The sequence below is a fragment of the Setaria viridis genome, chromosome 8, assembly GCF_005286985.2.
Source record: "Setaria viridis chromosome 8, Setaria_viridis_v4.0, whole genome shotgun sequence".
Lineage (NCBI taxonomy): Eukaryota > Viridiplantae > Streptophyta > Magnoliopsida > Poales > Poaceae > Setaria > Setaria viridis.
Genome location: NC_048270.2, coordinates 40403356 through 40427117, shown reverse-complemented (window position 1 = coordinate 40427117; position 23762 = coordinate 40403356). Strand labels below are relative to the sequence as shown.

At 45.7% G+C, this 23762-nt stretch overlaps 1 protein-coding gene across 1 annotated transcript; it reads right to left on the bottom strand.

Moving 5' to 3' along the window:
* Positions 1–8859: 8859 nt before the first annotated feature.
* LOC117833740 (wall-associated receptor kinase 2) lies at positions 8860–15671 on the bottom strand. Its single transcript, XM_034713339.2, has 4 exons — positions 14944–15671; positions 14540–14820; positions 10558–10728; positions 8860–10174 (listed from the first exon to the last, which is right to left on the bottom strand). Exons 1-4 carry the CDS (start codon positions 15645–15647, stop codon positions 9087–9089), a joined length of 2244 nt encoding a protein of 747 aa, XP_034569230.2. The 5' UTR covers positions 15648–15671; the 3' UTR covers positions 8860–9086.
* Positions 15672–23762: the final 8091 nt, after the last annotated feature.

Sequence of the window (23762 nt, the reverse complement as noted above, 5' to 3'; positions counted from 1 at the left end):
TTGGAGGACCATCCAAGATCCAATCAACATCCTTCTACGTCCTTTCTGGGGAGGAAACCACAAAGGAGGAAGGGCCGTCAAGGGGAGAACGGGGAGATCGAATAGAGGGGATCATAGTCCCGTTAACCCGACATAAGATGAGACAGTACAATAAAGGAAGAAGGATGATGATAGAGTAGAGATACCGACAATAATCACATTTCTGGTCATGGTGAAAGCTTAAAAAAATGGTGCAGGGAGGCAGACCTTAGCAGCAGTACCAACCAACATCTTGGCAGGGGAAGGACGCGATACCAGTTTCATTGGGAAGCAAGCAGCAGCAGTAGCAAGTGGTCATGAGGCATCTCAACAAAGCCTCCATGGAGGGGAGCAGCACCCGAAGGCATCACCATTGTCGGCACCAGCGCAATACCTGGCATGGATTTCTCCCTGTAGGTTCCTGCCCACCTACCTTGGCTGCACCAGCACCTACATGGAACAAAACTTGACAATGCCTCCACAGAGGAGATCGGCACCCACAAGCGTCGTTGTTGCCGAAAACCAGCACAACACTAGAAGAGGATTTCTCTTTGCAAATTCCACTCAAACTGGTCACCAAAACTGCAGCTGCAGCTGCAGCACCGTGCGCCGTTCGCCACAAAGCCCATCGTCCCCAACGCACATAGTATGGATAGCTGACGAGCTTAAGGTAGCTATGGCGACCTAGATTAGGCTGACTCAAGCGGGGGGCGCTTGGGGGTGACCGCACTGCTGCTACTTGGCCGGATCTAGCTAGCTCCACAGCAGATCCGGCAACTAAGCCCCATGTTGGGCCAAATCCGGGCATCCTTGGCCAGGCCACGCCAGAGCTCCGACCAGCCGCTAGCCACAAGACCGCGACCAGGGGGAGGAGCCCCGGGTGGGAGCACGAGATCAAGCTTAGGGGAGGACGGATCTGAGCGCAGCCAAGCGCTGGAGCTTGCTGTACCTTCCATCTAGATGGATCCTGCACAAACATCCGGCGTGGTCTTGGCGTTGGCTCCATATCCGCGTGGAGCCATGGCCGGCCCACGCGAAGCACCTCCTACGCTCGTGGCCATAGCTGCAGCGTACGCTGCCACCACAGGTTACCTCACAGTGACACCACCTTGCCAGTGCGTGCCCGCAGCGGATGCCACCACTGCCGTTGGCCGCAACACCCGCGCGTGCTCGCATCTGGCGCCGCAGGCCGAGGGCGGATGGCACGGGCCAGACCCTTAAGGGTTGTCGCAAGATAACACAAGATGGAACCACAAAAAGTTTCAGCTTAAACGGAGGTACTATATGGTCCATAGAGAATCAGGCATGTTCTCTGGAAAGCGTGCAACCACTTTAAAGCTTGAGAACTCCCACTTCCAGAGCAAATTTGGCAAAACTGAGAACTGCAAAACCCAGCATAGTTATGCCTGTTTTAAGCAAGGGCCTCCGAATCAGCATTTTTTGAAGGCTCAATAGGTCATACGCAGCGGCGGCAGCTAGGGCAAAGTTCCCCTATCCTCCCAACACCGATCACGGCTGAGCAAGACTTCTCAGCAAGCAATCCAACGGCAAAATCTTTCCTGGTAGATGCAATAGGTATTGTCAGATGAATCAAGTATGGTTGCAATGCAAGGCAAAAGGCACACTGCGGCTTGCAACCTATCTAGGGCTTGTGCAGCAAGAATTCACACAAGGCAGCTAGCGGGGGCAAAGTCAAGTAATGTAATGGCTCAACTTGTTGTATGGAAAAGTTGGATGGGATAGCGGCGGAAACGAAACTGCGATGGGCGGTTGGACTACGACCGCGAACACACTAAACCAGCAATAAGACTTGACCGCGGACACGAACTCAACAAAGGGGATCTAAAACAAAGATTGCAAAGGCTAAAAAGGCGACAGGACAGTGGAAAGTGTAAATGTGTTTTTTGGGGGGCTTTTTGTGGACTATAGGTAAAGAACATGAACTGAATCTAAGGGGGGAACACTATAATATACCTCACGGGTGACCTGGAATACTAATACCACTTGATGTAGGACTGGCCCAATCTTCTGATAGGTATGGGGGTAATTTGATTGGTGAAGAACTCGACATTGACAATCCGGGCTTCTAATCAGACATGATTCGAATCCCTGCAACCGCTACACCACTGCTCCATTGGTTATCAACCAAGAACAACTCAATTGACCTCACCAAGAAGGCTTTCCCTGCAAGTGAATCAAAGAACACAAGCAAGAAAGTGTAAACGCACAATCTGAAATTGCAAATATATCTGAAGTGAAGATAAATATGGGTTCAAGCTCTCAATTCAAAAGTACTAATCGACATAGTGGAGGAGAACAAAATAGGGGCCCTGGATCACTGTAAAAGGACTTGTCGCCGAGTTATAATGAATCAATCTCAGTTTCTCAATGGAAAACTAGAACTAAACAAAACCCGAGTTTCTAAGGCAGCTGCTACTAAGTTTATATAAAAAAGGGGCGAGCTAGGGTTGGGGGCGACCACAACTTGAGCTTAAGGCCCGACACGATATAAGGCCAACTTTGTCCAAAACTGGTGACACATCACCTTGTTGTGGTCACACAGAATGATCCATGATGCTTCTGGAGCTAGGACCAGAACCAAATGAAAGTGTTCATTGTCTTCTTTCCAACACATCAAAGAACACCTTGTTTCGATGTCATATAAAGGAGATATTGCCAAATCCGTCTAGAGTAGTCGGCTGATTTCGAACCGAACGCGACAAGTCGGTGACGACTTGTAACTTGAGGAAGATCAAGGCTCATGTGTATCCAGCATGGTGATGTCGTCATCACCTGGCGTGCCAGCTGTTAGTGTTTTATACCTGACAACCTACCACAGGAGTACCCGGGGTTGAGTTTTGGTTGGTGGGTGTCACCGGAATCAGGAAGTTGATGGTCACGTAGGGATGCAATTTAGACAGATTCAGGTCGCTAGATCGCGTAATATCCTATGTCCTGTGTGTTTGTATGCTTGTATTGGATTGAACTTGTTTGAGAGGTTCCCTACCCGCCCTTATATACTGGGGAAGCAGGGTTACAAGGTAGTCTTTGCTACAAGGGTACTAGACGGACACGACTACAGAGTCCTACTCTAACTCGGCAGAGTAGTTTCCTTATATTCCGACTAGTCTTTCAGGAGTCCATGTAGCCTATGTTTGCCTGTATCGTAGTCTCCATGTTCTGATACATCTCGAGTACGTCCCCTTGAGTGGGTCCGTGCAGGTCTTCTGATGGGCCCGAGGATGTATGGCCGATAGGGAGGGAGGTAGGTGGCCGGGCGGGAGAGAGAAGAGGAGGAGAGGAGAAGTGGTTAGGAGAGCGGATTCAGAGAAGATAAGGATCCGAGGCTAGGTGCGTAGACCGAGGGGGGACGTTTTCTCCAAGTTGGTGTTTCCAACCAGGACTAAAGACCCCCTTTAGTCTGGGTTGCTAATTCCAACCGCGACTAAATGGGGATCCTTTAGTCCCGATTGGTGTTTCCAACCGGAACTAAACGCCCCGCTAGATTTCCGAGGGTCAGAATTTTACAACCGGGACTAAATGGGCTCTTTAGTTCCGGTTGGTATTACCAACCGGGACTAAAAGAGCTCCCCATTGGTGGCCATCGGTGACTGATTTTTGACTCAGGACAAAAGGCTCTTTGGTCCCAAGTCCAAAATCATTCGGGACTAAAGACTTTGGATCGAAGCTATGTTTTTGCAGTAGTGGGAGTATGTGAGCTTGTATAGATGTCACACCCGGTTTTAAAACAAAACCAAGTGCTAACTATATGTATGCCAGGATCTAGTTCCATACATATAGTGACATCATTAGTGATTAACAGTAACAATATCACGTAAAAAGATACAAAAAGAGACTTACAAGACTAACAAAGACACAGAGCTTAAACTCTAGAAACGGAGGCTCCAAACTTCACAGGCACTCAACTGGGGGTTGCGTACGCCTAGAACTCAGCAGCATCTTCACAACATCTCCATTGCATCTTCTTCTTCTGAGCAGCAGTAAGCAAGGGTGAGTACACTTATGGTTGGTACTCAGCAAGGCCATAGGAACTAACTAGAATTACGATTTAATCCATCTTCAAGTTTAATTAATCATGTGAGGGTCTAAGCCACTCTTAACCGTGAGCACAACTGATATATCAGTTTACACTCTGCAGAGGTTGTACACTTTACCCACAACTCGTGGTCCCCCGTGTTGCCCAGGTTTGCAAAGCCCTTAAACACTTCCTTTGGTGAGTGGCTAGGGGGTCCACTACGAAGCCTTTACAAAGACACATAGCTAACTAGTAGCCCGCTAGAGTTTCAGTAGCGATGTGGGTCACAACCCGTTGTAATGAGTCAGCACCTTAGAAGGCTAGTGCTCCGGGTCATACCATCGACACCTTCCCCCTCCTTGCCCTTTCGGTAAGACCACTAGTCTACCACATGCCTAATTAGTTGGCTAAGATCAGAGCCACGTGATATTGTGGTTGTACTGTTTTCTTGGATGGTTCTCCATGTTCCAATTAAGATTATCATAACACTGTGAACAAAGCATAGGTAGAAGGATGGTTAGGGACACTTGCCTTTCTCCAACGTAAAGCTACTCTTATTGCTCTTCGGTTCTTGCTTTCTTGAAACTCTTAACCTTCAAAGCTTCGAACGGCGATCCTTCTAATTGAAGCAAACATCGACACTAACAAACAAACAAGTACAACTAAGAACAATACACCAAAACAAAAGAAAGGCTTTAAAACAACGTACTAAAGGCGAGGGTCGTTCTATGGGTCACACAAACGTAAGATCGAAACTATTGAGAAGTTTGATTTATCAAAGAAATAAAAAGACTATATGCTTGATCCTTTTTAATTAAATAAAACATGCACATAGGTTATTTCAGAGAAATATCCTATTTAGAATTAATCAATTTATATTTGTCTATGAAAACACGGTGTGAAACTCAGGCCAATTTTATTTGCAAACATTTATGTATAAGTTATACAAATTAAACATTTAATTTGAAAATAAGGCACATATGAACATCTAAGCGCATAGCTTCATATTTTGAGTTCAACTAAGCATATTATATTAAAAACACATTGATATTTATATCAACCAAATTAACTTTTATTTATGAAAATTCGAGTTATAACCTATGTAGCTTTTATTTAGAAAGTAAATTAAATAAATATTAATCAAATCAAATTTGATTTATGAAAAGCCGGGGTATCACTAAATAGCTTTTAATTTGAAGAAACATTAGATAAGTGTTAATCAAATTAACTCTACTCTATGAAAAGTCGATGTATATCCTAATTGGCTTTTATTTAGAAAGATTATGAAGTAATCATTAATCAAGTTGATATTCATTATGAAAAACGGTGTATAGCTCTTTGGTGACTTTTATTTTGAAAAGAACGTTTATTAGGCATTAATCAATTACTACTAAATTTATTTTAAAAGGCATGAAATGTAATATGACAACACTACTAACGTGTATTTTATGTCATGATGAGCGCAACGCAACTTGAACGGATCAAAACGGAGCTAAAACGAGGAAACTACGGGCTAAACAAAGTTCTAGGGACCTAAACGCGATTACCGTAGATTACAAGGGGTAGCAAAGAAGTTTACGAAGAAGCAGGGCACATGCTTGTGAAATTCTAAAATTTGAAGGGTAGATCTGCAAAACGGCAAGGTTCGGGTCAGATTGCAAGGTATTGATAAGTTCAGGGGTTTTTTCTGCAGAATTTCGAAGGCACAAGGAATACATGAGAAAATAAATGAAACTTCAGGGGCTAGGGTGAAAAGCACAACCTTATCCCTTCCTTCAATTCCTTCTTCTTCAACCAAGACAGAGGTCTCAGGGGGAGGGGTGCTAGACGACCGGCCGCTTCGCCGGCGCACAGGGGCTATTCGGGAGAGGACTTCCGGCCGGGGGCGGTCAAGCCGACGACGGCCAAGCCGGCGGCAGCGGCAGCCGCGCCAGGGATGCGGGTGACGGCGGCGCTGGCGTTTTGGGTGGCGGTGGATAGGAAGATGCGGCGGCGGCATTCGGTGGCGACAAAGGAACGATGGCCGGGCACTAGGGCGGCGATTGAGCGGTGAAACGGAAAGGAGAGCACCGGATGAGTTCGATGGCGGCTTTATAGGCCTTGGAGGGAGTGGAGGAGGCGCTATTTGAGGAAACGGGCGCCGGCCATGAATCGTGGGAGGAGGTGGCGTTCGTTTCTAGAGATGGGAGGGAAAATGGAAGGGAAGACCAGGGAGAGTGGGCGACGCAGGAGCTGTAGGGGCGCGGGAAGCCGGAAGGACGCCGGTGGAGGCGAGGAGGCGCTGGGAGGGACGGCGCCATCCGTGCAGCATCGTGCGGCGTCTTGGCGTCGGGAGATGGAAGAAGCCCGACAGGTGGGCCCCACCTGTCGGTGAGTGAGAGAGGGAGGTGGAATAAGTGGCAGGCCGGCCAGATGTTGGGCCGAGGGAGGTGGGCTAGCGTCACCTGGCTGGGCCGCTGGGAAAAAAAAGAAAGGGGAGAGAGAGAAGGAGGTTGGGCCGGTGGAAGAGCAGGGAGAGGAGGAGAGAGGTGGGCCAATGGTGTTTTGGGCCGATGAAAGTTGCTGGGCTGGCGGCCTGCTAGAGAAAAAGAAAAGGAAGGGAGGAGATGGGCCGGATTCGCAGGTGCGAGCTCGCCCCGAAAGGAAAAGAAAGTTTTGATCATTTTTCAGAAATTATTTGTACGTGGGAATATAAATCCAGAAAATTCTAGATAAATATTGTAAACCACGAAAAATACTGAAAATCCCAAAAATTCTAGGAAAAATCCCAGAGATATTTTGAGACACAAGGAATCCAAATAAAATATTTCGAGCTTGGGAAAAGGATTCTAGAGCCATCCAAAATTGAATTAAGATCAAGGAAAAGGAGAATAAATTCCAAAAAAATTAGAAAAATTCTCAGAAGGGTCTAGCCAACATCTAAACGCATTTTTAAAATTTTTTCACTCAAGAAATACTAAGATGCATCGGCATGAATGCACAGACACAGAACAACATTATTTAATTTCAAAAAAGACAAACAATTATTTTTCCTATACGAAATTTCCTGTGAATGAAAATAAATGTTAGGAAAAATTTTAAATTATATAAAATCATTGATTAATTAATCCTTTTTTAATCATATCCTGAAATTTGAAAATTTCAGGGTACGACAACACTACCCCCTCAACAGGAATGTCGTCCCGAGATTCGAAGAAAGAAAAACAAGGAGGGAGAAAACAAGATTATTAGAATAGATAGTCTTTCATCTTTGTTTGTCGAGTAGAATCTTCGTGTTTTCTTCATCATCTTGGTTCTTGTAATCTTCATTAGAGTAAGGTTAGGGAGATCAGAGTAAAGCCTCAAATCTTCAACTTGCTTCTAGGGAGATGGTGGTGGTGATGTTAACACTTGCTTGTTAACGTTGGTGTTGACTTCAGTTTCCTTCTTCCGACCTTCTTCATTGGTTTGAGTAGAAAGAAAGGAGGATAACACAGAGGTGGGAGGTCAAAAGAAGAACCCAACTAGACAACTGATGTCATTGCAGGTAGAAGACCCACAATACATCAACAATCAATACAAAGAACCAACTCAATCAAGGTCATCAAGACAAACATCATCAAGCAACACACAGAACTTCACCAATCAACACACAGTTAAGGAACAAAAGCTAATCGTTGTTAGTGAGGTTTGCAAGGGGTACTCCTATGAAGGGATTACTTCTTCGGTTGTTGAGGCTTGACTTCTAGTGATGAACTAGTAGCTTCATTCTTCAGATGACTTCGATGGGTTTTAGGAAAGGTGACACAGATCATCTAAACATTTTTAAATCAGAAAAGATACTTTGGAATCAAAATCAAGGGAAGAATCCAAAGTGATATTATTTGAAAAGCAAGGAGAGGTACAACGGGGAATGATGGATATGTTGGAAACAAAATCAAGGAGGAGATATGCATAAAAGATAAGTAAGAAATAAAAAATATCAAGGAGTAAGGTGTAAGCAATTTCACCAACAAATTAAAAGGAGGTGAGATGCTTGGAATAGGGAAAGTCATTCATCAAGGAAGATGTATAATCAAAGTCAAATAGGCATCAATGAGGAAGAATAAACATACAAGGGTTAGGGATTTAGCAAAAACAACATAGATAGTTGACAAGGTGCGAGTAGCAAAAAAATAAGTTTTTTTTTCAAAGAGGGAGTAAGTCAATTGAAAAGATTGAGGGTTTAGCATTACAAAGAGGGGGTAAAAGACTAAGAGTCAAGGTTGTTCAGAAATAAGCAATCAAGGTGTAGATAATACGTTCAAGGAGTGAAAATAGTCATCAGAGAGGTCAAGGATAAGGCAGGAATTGTTTTTATGGTAAAACAGACCTTAGGAAGAGACCAATGCTATCTAGGCTTACGTCCTACAGTCGATACAGCTCTGATAACACTTCTGTCACACCTGATTTTAAAACAAAACCAAGTGCTACCTATATATATGGAACTAGATCCTGGCATACATATAGGTAGCACATGGTTTTGTTTTAAAACCGGGTGTGACAATAGATTTAAGTAATGGTAGAAAAATTCAACTTTGGTAGAATTTTTTGACCGATTTGGTTTCATTTTGGATTTCAGACCGAATCCTAGAACCCTGGTTTAATCCAGTCGGGTATTGTGATAGAGCATTACTATATGCCGCCATACTCTCATAGAATTACAGATAAACATATATTGTGACATGGGAGTACATGTTTTGCATGGTTGCACATCCTCCAAGTAATATTCATGTTTATTTTAACAGAATTAATATCTTTCTGTGAGGAAGCATCAGCCCGCATAGTAGACATACAAAGTTCCCTGAATTAAACCAGTGCACAATTACATGCAGCTTAATAATAAGCAGCCTTATTAAAACAAATGCAGGAAAATAAAATTACTCATTTCTACGTCCATAGCTATATATTACATTCAACTTGACAATTATAATTAATGGATATAGAGATTGCTAATAAGCTCAAGCCATGACCATTCGTACCTAATTTGTTTCCTTCATATGCTGCTTTCAACTCAGGTCAGAGCATGAGCTCCGATCCCGCAGGCTATCGACTTTACTTGATTAAGCTCATCCACCACCTCTGCCATGGTTGGTCTCTCATCCGCATCTTCACTGAGGCATCGGACCGCGAGCGCACCGACCATGTCAAGGCACTCCATGTAGCGATGAGATTGAGCATTGTCATCGGATAAGACCTCTGCGTCATACATCTCCCGTGCATTGCTGTGGTTCTTGATGGACTTCTTGAAGTCTATGGTCAGAATGTTACCATCGCTACTGCCATACCTAGGCTTCTTCCTTGTGATGAGCTCAAGGAGCACGACACCGAAGCTGTAGACATCACTCTTTACCGTGAAATGTCCCGTGCTGTAGTACACTGGGTCTATGTAGTTCCCATCTGCAGCTACGTCCCTAGCATAACTCTTGACCGAAAGGAGCTTGGAAGACCCAAAGTCAGATACCTTGGGATTGAGGTCGTCGTCAAGGAGGATGTTGTCGGACTTGACGTCGCCATGGACGTGTTTATAATCACCATGCGAGTGCATATGGGAGAGAGCTTCTGCTGAACCAATGGCAATGTCAAGCCGCTTTGGCAGCGAGAGAGTGAGCTTGTTGGCACCATGAAGCACTTCATGGAGGCTTCCTTTACCGACAAACTCAAAGACTAGTATGGGGACATCCGTTTCCAGACAACACCCGATGAGGCGGACCATGTTTGGGTGCTTAACCTTGAATTGGAAGCTGATCTCCCTCACGAACCCTTCCTTCCATAGCTTCTCCTGCTCGTGCTGCGGCGCCTCACCTCGCAGCGACTTCTGCCGAAGGCGTGCCACCTTTTTCGCCACAGTGCATTTAACCGCGACCTGTAGTGCTTGGGGGGGATCGTCGATGATGGTCCCCTTATAGACATCGCCAAAGTAGCCTCTTCCAATGCGATTGCTGTAGCTCTTTGTGATAGTATTCACATCCCCTTTGGTGAAGATTTTGATACCCACCTCCTTTAGAATGTCGCCACCGTTTTTGTTGAAAAGTTTCCTCTGCTCTCGTCTCATAAGCAAAATAATTGACAAACATGCTAGGATGACGACAAGAGTTATTGCTGCAAACAATAAGGATACATGTTGTGTGATTCACTAACATATAAGTTAAGTTACGGCAACTCCATATCTACACTTTAAAGTAAAAGTTTTTTTAATCTTAAAACCGAAGAAGTTTGTTCTTATAAAAATAGTAATAGGTTGTATGACTGACATTTTGCAACAAACGGAAATGGTTAATCAGCCAGCAGGGATCCTATCATTATGCTAACAATATATGTATTTCAAAGAGGTTTTGATATATTGTACTGATTTAAAAATAACTGATTATATATTCCGACAAATAAAGGTTAAATGTCCTTTAATGTTTTTTTACTAAACCCTTACGAAAGTGGACGCAATAGCATATGGTAGAGAGGAGCGTGCTGTATTTAATGAGCCTCACCTACGGCAGCAATAGCATATGGTGCAAATACATACTGATAACATCCTTTTTCACTTTTACCATCTCCTTTCCGGTTCAAGTTGCATTTGCAATTATAATCACCATCTGTATCCTCGCATGTGCTATACATGCCACAAGGACCATTCGTTGTACTGCTACATTCGTTGATATCTGTATACAATAAGATGCAAAAGACATTCACATAAACTTCAACTAATAATACATGAAAATCTAAAAGAAAGTTTTTTCCACCTAGTTGATAAACCAAACCCTAGCCCGCATATACGAAGCAACTATGTATGCATTTATTTACTAATGTCACCTGTATGAGATAGAATTTTCTCAAGGCATTGCACTCAAAGGTGATCGGATGATGCTTTGGTGCATTGAAGCACTGACCGGAGTTCGCCCGAACAAACATGTGCAAATTGCAAACTTTTGTCCTGATTCAAAGTTATGACTTGAAGATAGAATGGCCGACCAGAAAAATTGATCGGAGCTATGAAACATGATCCGTGTGAGAAGAACAGGTGATTGTAAGATCCGACCGGTAGTGAAATCAAGGCAACGGATGAAAGAAATGAGATCGGCTTGGTTTGGAGTGAAGAAAGCAGCTAAAACTCGAAGGCTAGATGGAGACATTGGAGTATATAACGACTGGAGCTTAACGAGAGATATCAAGCTTAACGAGAGAAACTGGCTATAGCTTTGGGTATTATGTTTTCCAATGGCTATGTGGTTGAAGCGTGGGTGCACATACCCTAGAGTGTGCTGAATTCAAAGGTATTCCAAGATACACTAGAGGCATATCCAAGTTACCAAGGTGCTAAGTTGATCATTCAAGGCAATTAACTAGCACATGTTTAGAGTGTGTTTAGTGCTAGATTATGCCTATAGAGAGAAATTGGAGGTGTTGATGTCTAATGCTTGGTTCAAGGAGGTGAATCATTTTTGTAAGCTTGGTGCACCGACACCATTTGGGCTTATGGCTCACCGGAACCTTTGTCAAACCTTTGGCTTGGTGTGGAGTGGTTGCGATTAACAAGGATACCTCCTTCTTTGGAGAAGCTTTGTAGTGAAGACAATGACAATGTGACCAGAAGAGAGAATTGTCACTTGCCTTTTATGGCATGCTCCTCATCCATCTTGGAAGAAACATGAATGACAAGTCCAGAACTTTTACCGGGAGAGATTTGGTGGCCTTGAGCATATCCTTAATTTGGTTGTAGTCCAACGTGGACTAGGGGTAGCATTTGACTACCAATACCATGAGGTAAAATCGAGAGTTTGCATCCTCTAGCTCATTCCTAAGTTCTTGTGACTACTTTTTGCAATCTTATGTGCCTTTACATTTGTATAGTAGTATCTTACGAGGTTTATCTCTAGCTAGGTTGCAAAACATGTATTTGGTGGGTGCAAGTACACTAGATGAACTTTATGTGTATATTTAGACAGCCGGGTCTAATTTATTTTATGAAGAGTTGTGGAAGCTGTAGGCTAAGAATTTTATGTTTCCCCAGTTCACTAGACTATGTAAGCACATATAGCTGTAAGAAAACTGGCACCAGCGGGTGTAGAAGAAAACTACGGAAACTGGAAGAAATTTATATATACGGTAACGAAGGAAATGCTAACGTTTTCCACACTCCGCGTGATTGCTACTATCGATATCCAACTAAGATTATATCAGCTAGCTTGAAGATTCTAGGGTCGGCACTCACAGCATGGCAACATGACACTGAAACGCTGAAGGCCTGAGAACTCTGAAGGGCTGACAACCTGCAGATTCACCCATGGAAAAGTCCCCTTTAGTCCTGGTTGGTAGGGAGCAAATCTCGTGAAAATCCATCTGGGATAAAGCAATCAAGACAGGGGGGTCTTTAGTCCCGGGTCACTCAACCGGGACTAAAGGGTTTCCCACAGGTGCCTGATTTTTTAACCCGCAACTAAAGGGTCTCCCACGGGTGGCTGATTTTTGACCCGGGACTAAAGGATTTACAAAAGACACGTGTACCCCTCCTTCCCTCCTTTCCGCTGCACACGGGTGCCTCCCACGGTCTCCTCTCCTCCCTCGTGCCCCCTCCACATCCAAGCGGCGCCACCACCGGTTCCATCTCCACCCCGCCGATGACCTCGTCGGACAATGGGCCGTTGAACAGGCCTCGCGGGTCCATCCGGCACTTCGCCACCACGAACTGCCCCCATCGCGGGTACTTCCCCCTCAAACCGACGAACGCCATTGTGACGCTCGGCCCAATTTGGTTGGCCCATTGTGGCCCACGAGCGCAGGTTCGTATGTTTAGTACCACATTGCTAGTTGAGTAAGGGTGGAGCCAACTTATAAGCTTTCGTCAACTAGCCATAGCACCTTCGGGTTAACCCTTTTACACGAAGCGAGGACGAAAGTGTAAACAGGGTGCTATGTGTACGTGTGCCCGCCTCTTGGAAGGGCTGGGCGGTGTGACTTTGGAGGACGGGGTGTTACAAATAGTATCAGAGCTGACCCTCGTGGTTGCGCATACGGGTCAGTGTGCGGGTATCACTGGGCGTACAATCATGCACTAAGATGGAACGTTCCTAGACATTTTCCCATGTGTGGGTGAGTTGTACCGGCACTCACGGTTGCGCGTACGGGTCTGTATGCGGGCATATGGCGCATGGCTCGTGTGGGTTCTGGATGGGACACATGGCATGGCATGTGGTGCCGGCACTACACATACGGTATCGACGAGGATGTCGGGTTTTTTGAGGGGGGGGGGTGAATATGACACCCGGCCCAATTTGGTTGGCCCAGTGTGGCCTATGAGCGTAGGCGCGCATGTTTAGTACAACATTGCTAGTTGAGCAAGGGTGGGACCAACTTATAAGCCTTCATCAACAAGCCATAGCACCTTCGGGTTAACCCTCTTATATGAAGCGAGGACGAAAGTGTAAGCAGGGTGCTATGTGTATGCGTGTCCGCCCCTCAGAAGGGCTGGATGGTGCGGCTTTGGAGGACGGGGTTTTACAGCCACCAGCCTGTTCTTGGCCCAGCATGGTGCCGTGCTTGACGGACGCCAACTGCTCTACCTACTCCCACACGTCCCCGCCCAGCTGCGGCGCCATCGGAGACAAGATCATCGTGGACTCGTAGAAAAAGAGGTTGCGGAACCAAGGACGCCCCCACCGCGGCGCGCTAGCCCAGCTGTTCTCCATGTCCTCCGGCGATGAGCACGTCGCCGGCCGCCTCGAATCCAGCGTCTGGCCCGTTAGGCCCGCGTTGCAAGGATGGGGAGCGAGGATCTAGCCGGCCGCCCCGGATCTGGTGGCAGGGGTGCCGCCGAAGAACACGGGTTGGGCGGCAAGGTGGAGGCGGAGTGCGGCGCGAAGGAGATAGAGAGAGGGGTCGGGCGGAGGCGGATTTGCTGGCGGAGGAGAGAGAGGGGGGGTGGGGGTGGGCAACCAGGCAAAGATAGTCCTTGGGACCACTTTTAGCCCATTTTAACACCCCTTAGAGGAGCTAAAGGAGACGGGGACTAAACTTTAGCACCCCACGTTTAGCACATCTGTTTGGCAACACAAGTCCTAAAATGGTGCTAGAAGTGGGGTGCTAAAGTTTTAGCACCCCCTTCCAAACAAGGCCTCCCTTCCTCCAACCAGCCCAGTTTATACGGTCAAAGTGTGCAGGTTTACGGTTGCAGGTTTTTAGTTTGGACCTGCAAACAATAGCAGGGACCTCAATCAACAAGGGACGATACCGATAAAACGGAGCAGAGCATGACACGAGCCAATCGGTATGCTTGGACTGCAAGGCTCAAGGTCATGACGCCAAGCATGCCACTGAGCAATATACAAGGCATCTAATAAGCCTTTCAATGGATCCAACAATCCTAGTAAACCATTTCCTATCCCTCAAATAAATCCTTTAATGATTAAAAATGCCATGCTTATTTATGCAAAACGAATACAGACTATATACGAAGAGTAAATAAAATTTACTAACTTGTGCAGCCATCGGTGACGTAGGGGTTGCCCGTGTAGCCCTTGGAACAATTGCAGACGTACCCAGGTCCCTGTGTGGCGTTAACACAGAAGCTGTTTCTACTGATGCAAGCGGGAGCTGTCGGTTTAGCCGACGCCCCAGCATCCTTTGGTGGTGCCTGGCAAGACACACCATCCCTGATGGCCCAATCAAGCACCATAGGGATGCTTCTGTCTCCAAAACGGTCAGTAAAGGTCTTGTCTGCAACACGTGTGATGAGGTCTCTCTGTTTGAAGTGGTACCTTACAATAAATAACAAAATATCAAAGTTCATCTTGACAAGTTAAGAACATAAGATAGGCCATCATAATACACAGGGGCTGTGTAGTTTAATTTGGACTTTTTAAGTTAGTGGTATTACATACCGGCCTTTCTCCCCGATGAAAGCGTAGTTACAGGGGCTGTATCTCCATGCATTATTTGAGCTGTTTCTCTCCCAGTAGATGTGTATCGTGGAGATGTTGGTCGGGATGGAACTCTGGCAGCAGCCAAGCCCCGCGCACTCCTCGCCGTCTCGAGCCGCGGCATGCAAGCTGTTGCATGTGGTGATGCAGCCAGTGAAGAAGCTGGAATCCTCTCTGCCTTCCATATACGCCCACGTGTCGCAGCCGATGCCTGTAAAGACATTGCGCGTCGGCGAGATAAGAAATGTGAAGAAGTTGAATGTCCAGTCGATGACTCCGGTTGAATCAGTGGTGTTGGATGAGTTGTAGCAGATGTAGGCCACGGGGGAGAAGACACGCATCTCGCCGGCCTCCAACGAGATGCTGATGATCTCAAAATTGCCTCCATACGGTCTTGGAGGGTTAAAGCTATGGTTGCAAGTGATGGCGAAGTCCGAGCCCAAGGCACATTCGTCCCCGATGCCGAATGGGTAGGGAATGCTTACATTGCCGCACATGCTAGGGCAGCCCGGCCTTGGAGCTGCTACCACCGGTGGTGGTGGCGCTATGTTGGAACCGGAGGCTGCTGCCACCAATGGCGGCAGTGGAATTAGATAGGAAAATGCTACGGTAGGAGTAAGGAGAAACCACAGCACTTGTGCTGCCATGGCTGCAAGGCGCTTCATGCTTTGCAATTCGCTCCGGCGGCGTGGCTATTTATAGGCGCGGGTCATATGATTTACAGTCTTTAGTATTATGGACGATTTAGGTTGATGGTGTCAAAACATGGTTGCGAGGAAACTTCGTTTATTAAATCTAGCTAAATTAATGATGTTGACAGAGCTCGATACGTCTAGGTTGGTCAACTAGAAAGCCCATTGCTATTGTACATGCATTTCTGAAAAGGAAAAGATTCCTTCCCATGTATTCCTTTAAAAAATCTGCAGGCCGGTGGCCCACTTGTGTGGTGTCTAACTTCAGCAAGTTTTTTTTGGTTTACTATGAAACGTGGCAATTGGCATCTATTTAATTAAATTTGCACTAAAAGCACCGTTCGGCAGGACTTTTTGCACATCGAACAAGACGTACGGGTAATAATAAAACTTATGTATTAAGCTACTGCTAACGAGAATTTGGAAAGCCAACTTGATCACGTGCTTAATTATCAGGCAAAGACTTGGGAGGTCTCCGATACTAGGTCATCGAATATAGAGAATGTGTACGTTCATATAAGTGCATCACTTCCTTCATTCAAGGATGGCGAGGAGACCGTGAGACCGTATCCACAAGAACTTCCAAGAGTTGATGTGAGTTTTGGGATGTCAAGGAAAAGTACAAGAGGTTTGGTTTTATCAAGAAACTCATTTTATGCAAGTTGATGTGAGTTTTGGGAAAAGAAAAAGAAGCAAACACTTTTATGAAGTTGTTGGCTCTTGAAGGGAATGTTACCTCCCCTACCAGTTCCCAGGGGCGGATCCAGAATGGGACTGCGCCCCGGGCTGAGCTGTTGAATCACACCTAAAATAGTCTAATTTTGTCTCCTAAGCCTCATTTTGTTAGGCTAAACAGCACATAGGTTAAAGGGACTTCATGGTCTCGCCCCGGGCTGCAGCCCGAGCAGCCCGGGCCCTGGATCCGCCCCTGCCAGTTCCCATGCTTTAAAGAGTACCAGAGACCGCCACCGTCCTCCTAGGCCGGCTTACGCCTAATTCTAAAGTAACTCTCTTAGGGCCTTAGCCCTTCCTCACTAACACCCAAGTTATGTAAACACATGATTGCTGATCAATGGGAGCTTTAACTATGTGAGCTAGTGACTGTGAGCCTCAGCTCCTAGATAGATTATTGACTCTGCAGAGTTTGTAAACTGTACACACACATTAGGTCAGTCCATATCGTAGCTTTAGGCGGTACATACGAGACCCGTACCTACCAGTGTCTATCTCTACACAATATCATCTAGGTCCATCCGCATATATACTGGGATCCAAACAAGGGTTACTCTCATCTGCCTCACGAATATTACCCCAGGAAAGTGCGCATAAAGCAAATATATCAATAGGGTCTTTGACCCTCTCACAGTCAACCTGTGCTGACCGGATCTGGGACTATGTGAAGGACTTGTTCTAGTATATCTGTTGCCTACCCGTGGCCCCTTGGGATGGATTTCTAGGTTCAGTTAACAGGGTATAAATGAAGGCCTTACATGAATAGTCACTCTCGAAGGCTGTACTTTTTTGGCACATATGGTTGTACATTTCACTAGAAAGACTTGCCCGTGAACCAGTCCTTAAGTGATCGAAGTAAGCTTTGGGACATAAATCTCTACCAAGGCTGACACCTTACTTCCATGTCGTATTTGTTGGGTCTTAACTTCGGCCAAGAATTGTCACAACGGAGCGCAATAAGCCTCCTTGGTCTTACTGTATACAAGAGTGAGCGTAAAATTTACAACGGGATGGTTCCCCTTTAATTTCATAGTGTCCTGAGAGGTACTTGGCATTACACATTTGCCCCCATTCAACAACTACATTCTTAGAATATGCTTTACATGCAAGTCAACTACCGTGGCGCACCCCCTTTTGTCCCGGGCCAACTTTAAACCGGGACAAAAGGGGGCGGATCGAAAGCCAATTCTCTACTAGTGAGACATGGATATTATGATCGAGCTACCTAATAGTAACACAGTAGTATCCAAATGGCCAAGCATCACCAGGGTAGGATCCCCCCACCCCCAAACCAACCTTTTGGTATGCCATATTTGGCTAGAAAGAAAATATGTTGTATTTGGAAATCAACTGCACATGCATAAAGTTGGTATGAATCCGCATGCTAGGTAGCGAGATGAAGATTCCGATACACTTGCTTTCTTCTCAGCGGAAGAAATTAAATTCAGTGAACACAAATAATACATAATGTGTGCATCATCGGGGCACGATGAAGGCGTACCACGGAGACGATCGACTAGCTTTGATCGTAGAGCCCGCCGTCTTGATTAGTTGCTTTAGGGTCTGTTTGGTTACCATTGCTTATAAATAAGCAACTTATAAATAAGCAAATAAGTTGCTTATAACCCAAACACCCTTGCTTATAGACTTGCTTATAAGTTGCTTTTGCATAAGCAAATAAGCAAGTTTGGAGCTGCTTATTTTGCTTATAGGGTACTCTTTACCCCCCTACCCTTCCCACTTTTCTCTCTCTCCTCCCACTTTTCTCCTTTCCCCAGATATACTATGTGAAGGACTTGTTCTAGTATATCTGTTGCCTACCCGTGGCCCCTTGGGATGGATTTCTAGATTCAGTTAGCAGGGTATAAATGAAGGCCTTACATGAATAGTCACTCTCGAAGGCTGTACTTTTTTGGCACATATGGTTGTACATTTCACTAGAAAGACTTGCCCGTGAACCAGTCCTTAAGTGATCGAAGTAAGCTTTGGGACATAAATCTCTACCAAGGCTGACACCTTACTTCCATGTTGTATTTGTTGGGTCTTAACTTCGGCCAAGAATTGTCACAACGGAGCGCAATAAGCCTCCTTGGTCTTACTGTATACAAGAGTGAGCGTAAAATTTACAACGGGATGGTTCCCCTTTAATTTTATAGTGTCCTGAGAGGTACTTGGCATTACACATTTGCCCCCATTGAACAACTACATTCTCAGAATATGCTTTACATGCAAGTCATTTGGATATCACATTTCTTACGCTGCCCGACAGCTCCGCAAATCACGCACTCACAAGGCTCCGCGATTCCCACCTTGACCGCTTCAATGCCTCCATGCCTTCTAACCTCGCGTTCAGGGCTCCAACCAAGCGTCCGAGGTCGGCAAGCTTCGAGAGTCTGGTCCGCCTAGGCCTCATGACCAAGACACGTTTAACTTTGCGTTCTGGTTCCAGACCAAAAGAGGTGAACCTGCATAGGATAATAGACAACTTGGCACATAGGGTTAGCTTCGGGTGCTCGAGGTTAGGATCAATCAACCTAAGGAGCGGTTAAGGCCACTTGGCTTCGGGCTGAATCTGCCTCTTTGCACTGTGTTTTCCCTCTGAGGTTGGGGAATTCCATTCGAGGTTAAGCATAATGCAGAGCCAAGTACAAGACCTTGTTTCGAATGATTTCGAGGGTGATTGATCTTTTGGGCGATCCCCAACACTATTCTTAATGGTTACTAACTCTTTAGTTGGTTCATTTTAGACTTAACAAAACCCACACCTTTTGGGGTTTTCCATGAAAATGATTGTTCAGTGGAAAGGCCGAGGTAAACATGTCCCTTCAATAAGTCCACATTCCTAGCAGTGCCCTCTTGCAGGCCAAGCATGTGGAGCATTTGGACATGGAAAAGGTCAAAAGAGAGAGAGAGAGCAATTAAACAAGCAGGGATCATTGATAGCAGCAATGATACCTGAGTTTTGCACTAGAGATGAGTGCTTAGTACCTTGCAAGTGGAATGCGTCCAACTAATACGAAGACGTTGACTTGGTGAAGTCATCAAAGATTATTTGCAGAGAAGTTGCTTTTTGAAAAGCAACTGTGTCTGTACCTTACTTAACTCTGACTTCACGCACGTTCTAGCTAGCTGCCAGATTAGGTGATCATGTCAATGGAAACTGCTAATAACACTCAACCTAACTAGTTAGAGCAAGGCCCACTGATCGGGTGCGCTAGTAGTGGCTCCGGAATCGAAGACCATGAAAAGTCTTGCACGTTGCTAAAAGTGCCAAGTAGGCATGAAATCACTCATTTGAATGTTGAACTGCTAGGTGTGGCGGGGGACGGCGGGCTTAGGGCACGGCCAACTGCTAGGGAGAGGAAGAGCGAGGCGCCCTAGGTCTCGGCGCTTGGGCGGTGGAGATGTGGCTTTCAGGACCGGATCCGGTGCGGCATGGCGTGGAGCACGGCGCGACCTCCGGTGGTTGGATCTAGCGCGCCTCGGGCTTGGGATTATTGGGTGTAAACTAATCCTATGTCAAGGCATCAAATTCAGTTTTGTGCTATAGGCTAGTACTAACTAGTTGCATTCTATCACGTGATTTGGCATAGAATTGCGAGGCCCACTGATCGGGTGCGCTAGTAGTGGCTCCGGAATCAAGACCAAGAAAAGTCTTGCATGTTGCCAAAAGTGCCAAGTCGACATGAAATTACCATGCTAATTAAGATGCCCTTGGCTCATTTGAATGTTAAACTGGTTTATGTGTGCAGTTAAGCAACAGCAAACTACGCAAAGAATTCAGTTACAGTGACGGTGACTAAAAGACATACCTTTTGGAGACACTTTGTTTTGCCGGCACGGAAAAAATTTAAACACAACGTTAATTACCGGACATATATAAATTAATTTAGTTGCATCATCCAGAGACTGCATGCTTACATCATCCAACACATGCTAGTGTAGTATACTAGCTAGTATAGTGTGTTAAGTACTTATCTTTGCAGTTAGAGCATGTGATGGTGAAGACAAGCTGCAGGTGGCCCACTTGTGTGTGTTGTCCTTCATCCTTCAAGCGTAGCAATTGGCATCTATTTAATTAAATTTGCACTAAAAGCACCGTACGGCAGGACTTGTTGCACATCGAACAAGACGTACGGGCAATAAGAAAACTTAATTATGTATTAAGCTACTGCTAACGAGACTTTGTAAAGCCAACTTGATCACGTGCTTAATTATCAGGCAAAGACTTGGGAGGTATACGATACTAGGTCGTCGAATATACAGAATGAGTACGTTTATATACACTTTCTTCATTGAAGGATGATGAGGAGACCGTGAGGCCGTATCCACACACTAGTAGAGAATTGGCTTTCGATCCGCCCCCTTTTGTCCCGGTTTAAAGTTGGCCCGGGACAAAAGGGGGTGCGCCACGGTAGGCAAAATTGGAGGGGAGATTTACTCCCTTTAGTCCCGGTTGCAACGGCTAGCTGGAGGGCGTCGGTGGCGGATCCAACCGGGATAAAAGGTGAACCCTTTTATCCCGGTTGGAGGCACCAACCGGGATAAAAAGGTTAGTCCCGGTTGGTGCCTCCAACCAGGATAAAAGGGTTCACCTTTTATCCCGGTTGGATCCTCCAACCGGGACTAAACTTCCAACCGGGACAAAAGGTGTTCCTTTTTGTCTCGGTTGGAGTTTTTAACCGGGATAAAAACTCATCCCCATTATATACGGCCAAGACAGAGGACTTTCTTCCTCCTCCAGCCCGAGCCAATCCAGCACATTGACAGAGAGAGCTGAGCTTCACCTACTCTCCAGTGGTGTCGAAGCAAGCAAGGAAGGTGCTGCCCGAAGTTTTTTCCCTCATTTTCGTGGGAATTTCACTCGGCCAACACAAGTGTTGCGAAGGTTTGCTACTTCATCCTCGTGTTATGCTTTGATTTATGCTTTGGAGATGGAAAGATTATTTGCTACAATGTGATGATGAAGTAGAAAAATGGAGAGGTATTTTGAGCTAGAATGTGAGGGAGATTGATGTGTCATATATAGTATGCATTATTGCAGTGGTTTAAAAATGATGCTACCTTGTCTAGACGGTTTATCTTATCAAATTCAATATGGTTTTTTAAATCCATACTTGTTGAACTTGCATACCGTGTTCATTTCGGCGAGGATGTTCTCCGCCGAGCAGCAACGTATGTCAAGAAGGAGGTTCGATTCTACGAGAAAGAGTGGATACGGACATCGTGACCGTGTCCCCTTTTCCGTAGCATCTAACCTCTTTCATGACGAAGTGTGGTGCCGCCCAGCTGAGGACATCCTCGCGAAATGAACACGGTCTTCAAGTTCAACAACTTCTGTAGTGGTAAGGAAAGAATTTTTGTACATAGATGACTTCTGCTACTTGTTGAACTTGCATACCGTGTTCATCTCTCCGAGGATGTTTTCCGCCGAGCAGCAACGTATGTCAAGAAGGAGGTTCGATTCTACGAGAAAGAGTGGATACGGACATCGTGACCGTGTCCCCTTTTCCGTAGCATCTAACCTCTTTCATGACGAAGTGCGGTGCCGCCCAGTTGAGGACATCCTCGCGAGATGATCACGGTCTTCAAGTTGAACAACTTATGCAGTGTTAAGATAATAATTTTTGTACATAGATGGCTTCTGCTATTGGAGGAAGTGGCGATGGTGGGGGCGATCGTGGTTCCTATTATGGCAAGGTTCCAATCATAGTTGGCCCTCAGCATAAGCCGAAGAAAAAGAGCGCGCTGGAAAAAGCAATGCTTCGTTATTTGCAGCAACGTCATGAAGAAGCTGTTGCCGCGGGTCAGGAACCTCCTTTTGGTGGTCGTTATGCTCCACCCTCAGTCCCGGGTGTTTCACGTCCACTTAGTACTACCGTTTCAGGCGGCACAAATAAACCTAAGGATGAGGTTGGGTCAGCGGAACCTTCGTCTTCACCGTCCAAGGATGCTTAAAGTCCTCCTTGATAATAACCAGTGGATGGCTTGTTGTATTGTATCATGTTGTTTGGGACTTTAATTTAAATATGTTTATTTGGATCTTCATGTTGTTGTATTGTACCATATTGTTTGGATCTTTAATCGATTTTTACGCGTAATCCATTGTCAAGTGTAATCCATTTTCATGCGTAATATGATGCAGATGGACCGGCAATGGATGTATAATGCAGACAGGCGGAGCAAGGCGTTTATTGATGGCTTGCATTATTTTCTCGAAGTGGCAAAAGCGAATAAGCCAGAGAATGGGTTCGTATGTTGTCCATGCTTCCAATGCAATAACAGGAAGGAGTATTCAAAGGATTCCTGGGGGACTATTCACAGCCACTTGTTTAAATACGGTTTCATGCCTAACTATTTGGTTTGGACCAAGCACGGTGAACTAGGGGTTGTAATGGAAGATGGCGAGGAGGAGGAGGAAGATGACACCATTCCGGACTGGGTTGCAGGCCAAGCTTTTGCAGGTACTACAATGGGCGAGGCTGATGAAGATGAGTTTGCAGAAAATGACCCTACTGATGACCTTGGTCAGTTGATTTGGTGATGAATACGAGAAATTGGATGCTTGTCCCGTCTGCGAAGCCCTGCGGTATAAGATCAGGCGAGATGATCCTAGTGATGTCGAGGGGCAGTCTCCCAAGAAGAGAGTTCCCGCGAAGGTGATGTTTTATTTCCCTATAATACCACGCTTGAAGCGCTTGTTCAGGAACAAGGCAAATGCTAAGTTGATGCGATGGCACAAAGAAGACCGTACGGAAGATGAGATGCTGAGACACCCCTCAGATGGGGCACAGTGGAGATCAATTGATAGAACATTCCCAGACTTTGAAAGTGAAGCAAGGAACATAAGGTTTGGTTTAAGCACTGATGGATTCAATCCATTCGGTGAGTTGAGTAGTGGCCATAGTACTTGGCCTGTGACCCTTTGTATGTTCAACCTTCCTCCTTGGCTGTGCATGAAGCGGAAGTTCATTATGATGCTGGCGCTTATCCAAGGCCCAAAACAACCCGGCAACGACATTGACGTGTACCTAAGGCTGTTGGTTGATGACCTTTTACAGCTCTGGAAGGAAGAAGGTGTATGTGTGTGGGATGAGGATAGACAAGAGATCTTTAATCTACGAGCACTGTTGTTCGTAACCATCAACGATTGGTCTGCATTGAGTAACCTTTCAGAACAGACAAATAAGGGATATCGGGCATGCACCCACTGTTTAGACGACACAGACAGCATGTACTTGAAGCACTGTAAGAATCTTTGCGTGAACATGCTAGGCTTCATGGGTGTTTATGGAACCTCAAAAGATACATTGGAAGCACGACAGGACCTGAAAGCCATGGGGCAACGAGATGACC

Bases quoted from the DNA above. Each gene is read 5' to 3' on its own strand.
- LOC117833740 (XM_034713339.2), bottom strand. From the start codon at position 15,647: ATGAAGCGCCTTGCAGCCATGGCAGCACAAGTGCTGTGGTTTCTCCTT. The intron at 14,821-14,943 runs GTATGTAATACC...ATTTATTGTAAG, and splicing joins TTCATCGGGGAGAAAGGCCG to GTACCACTTCAAACAGAGAG. The intron at 10,175-10,557 runs GTGAGGCTCATT...TATTGTTTGCAG, and splicing joins ATATGCTATTGCTGCCGTAG to CAATAACTCTTGTCGTCATC.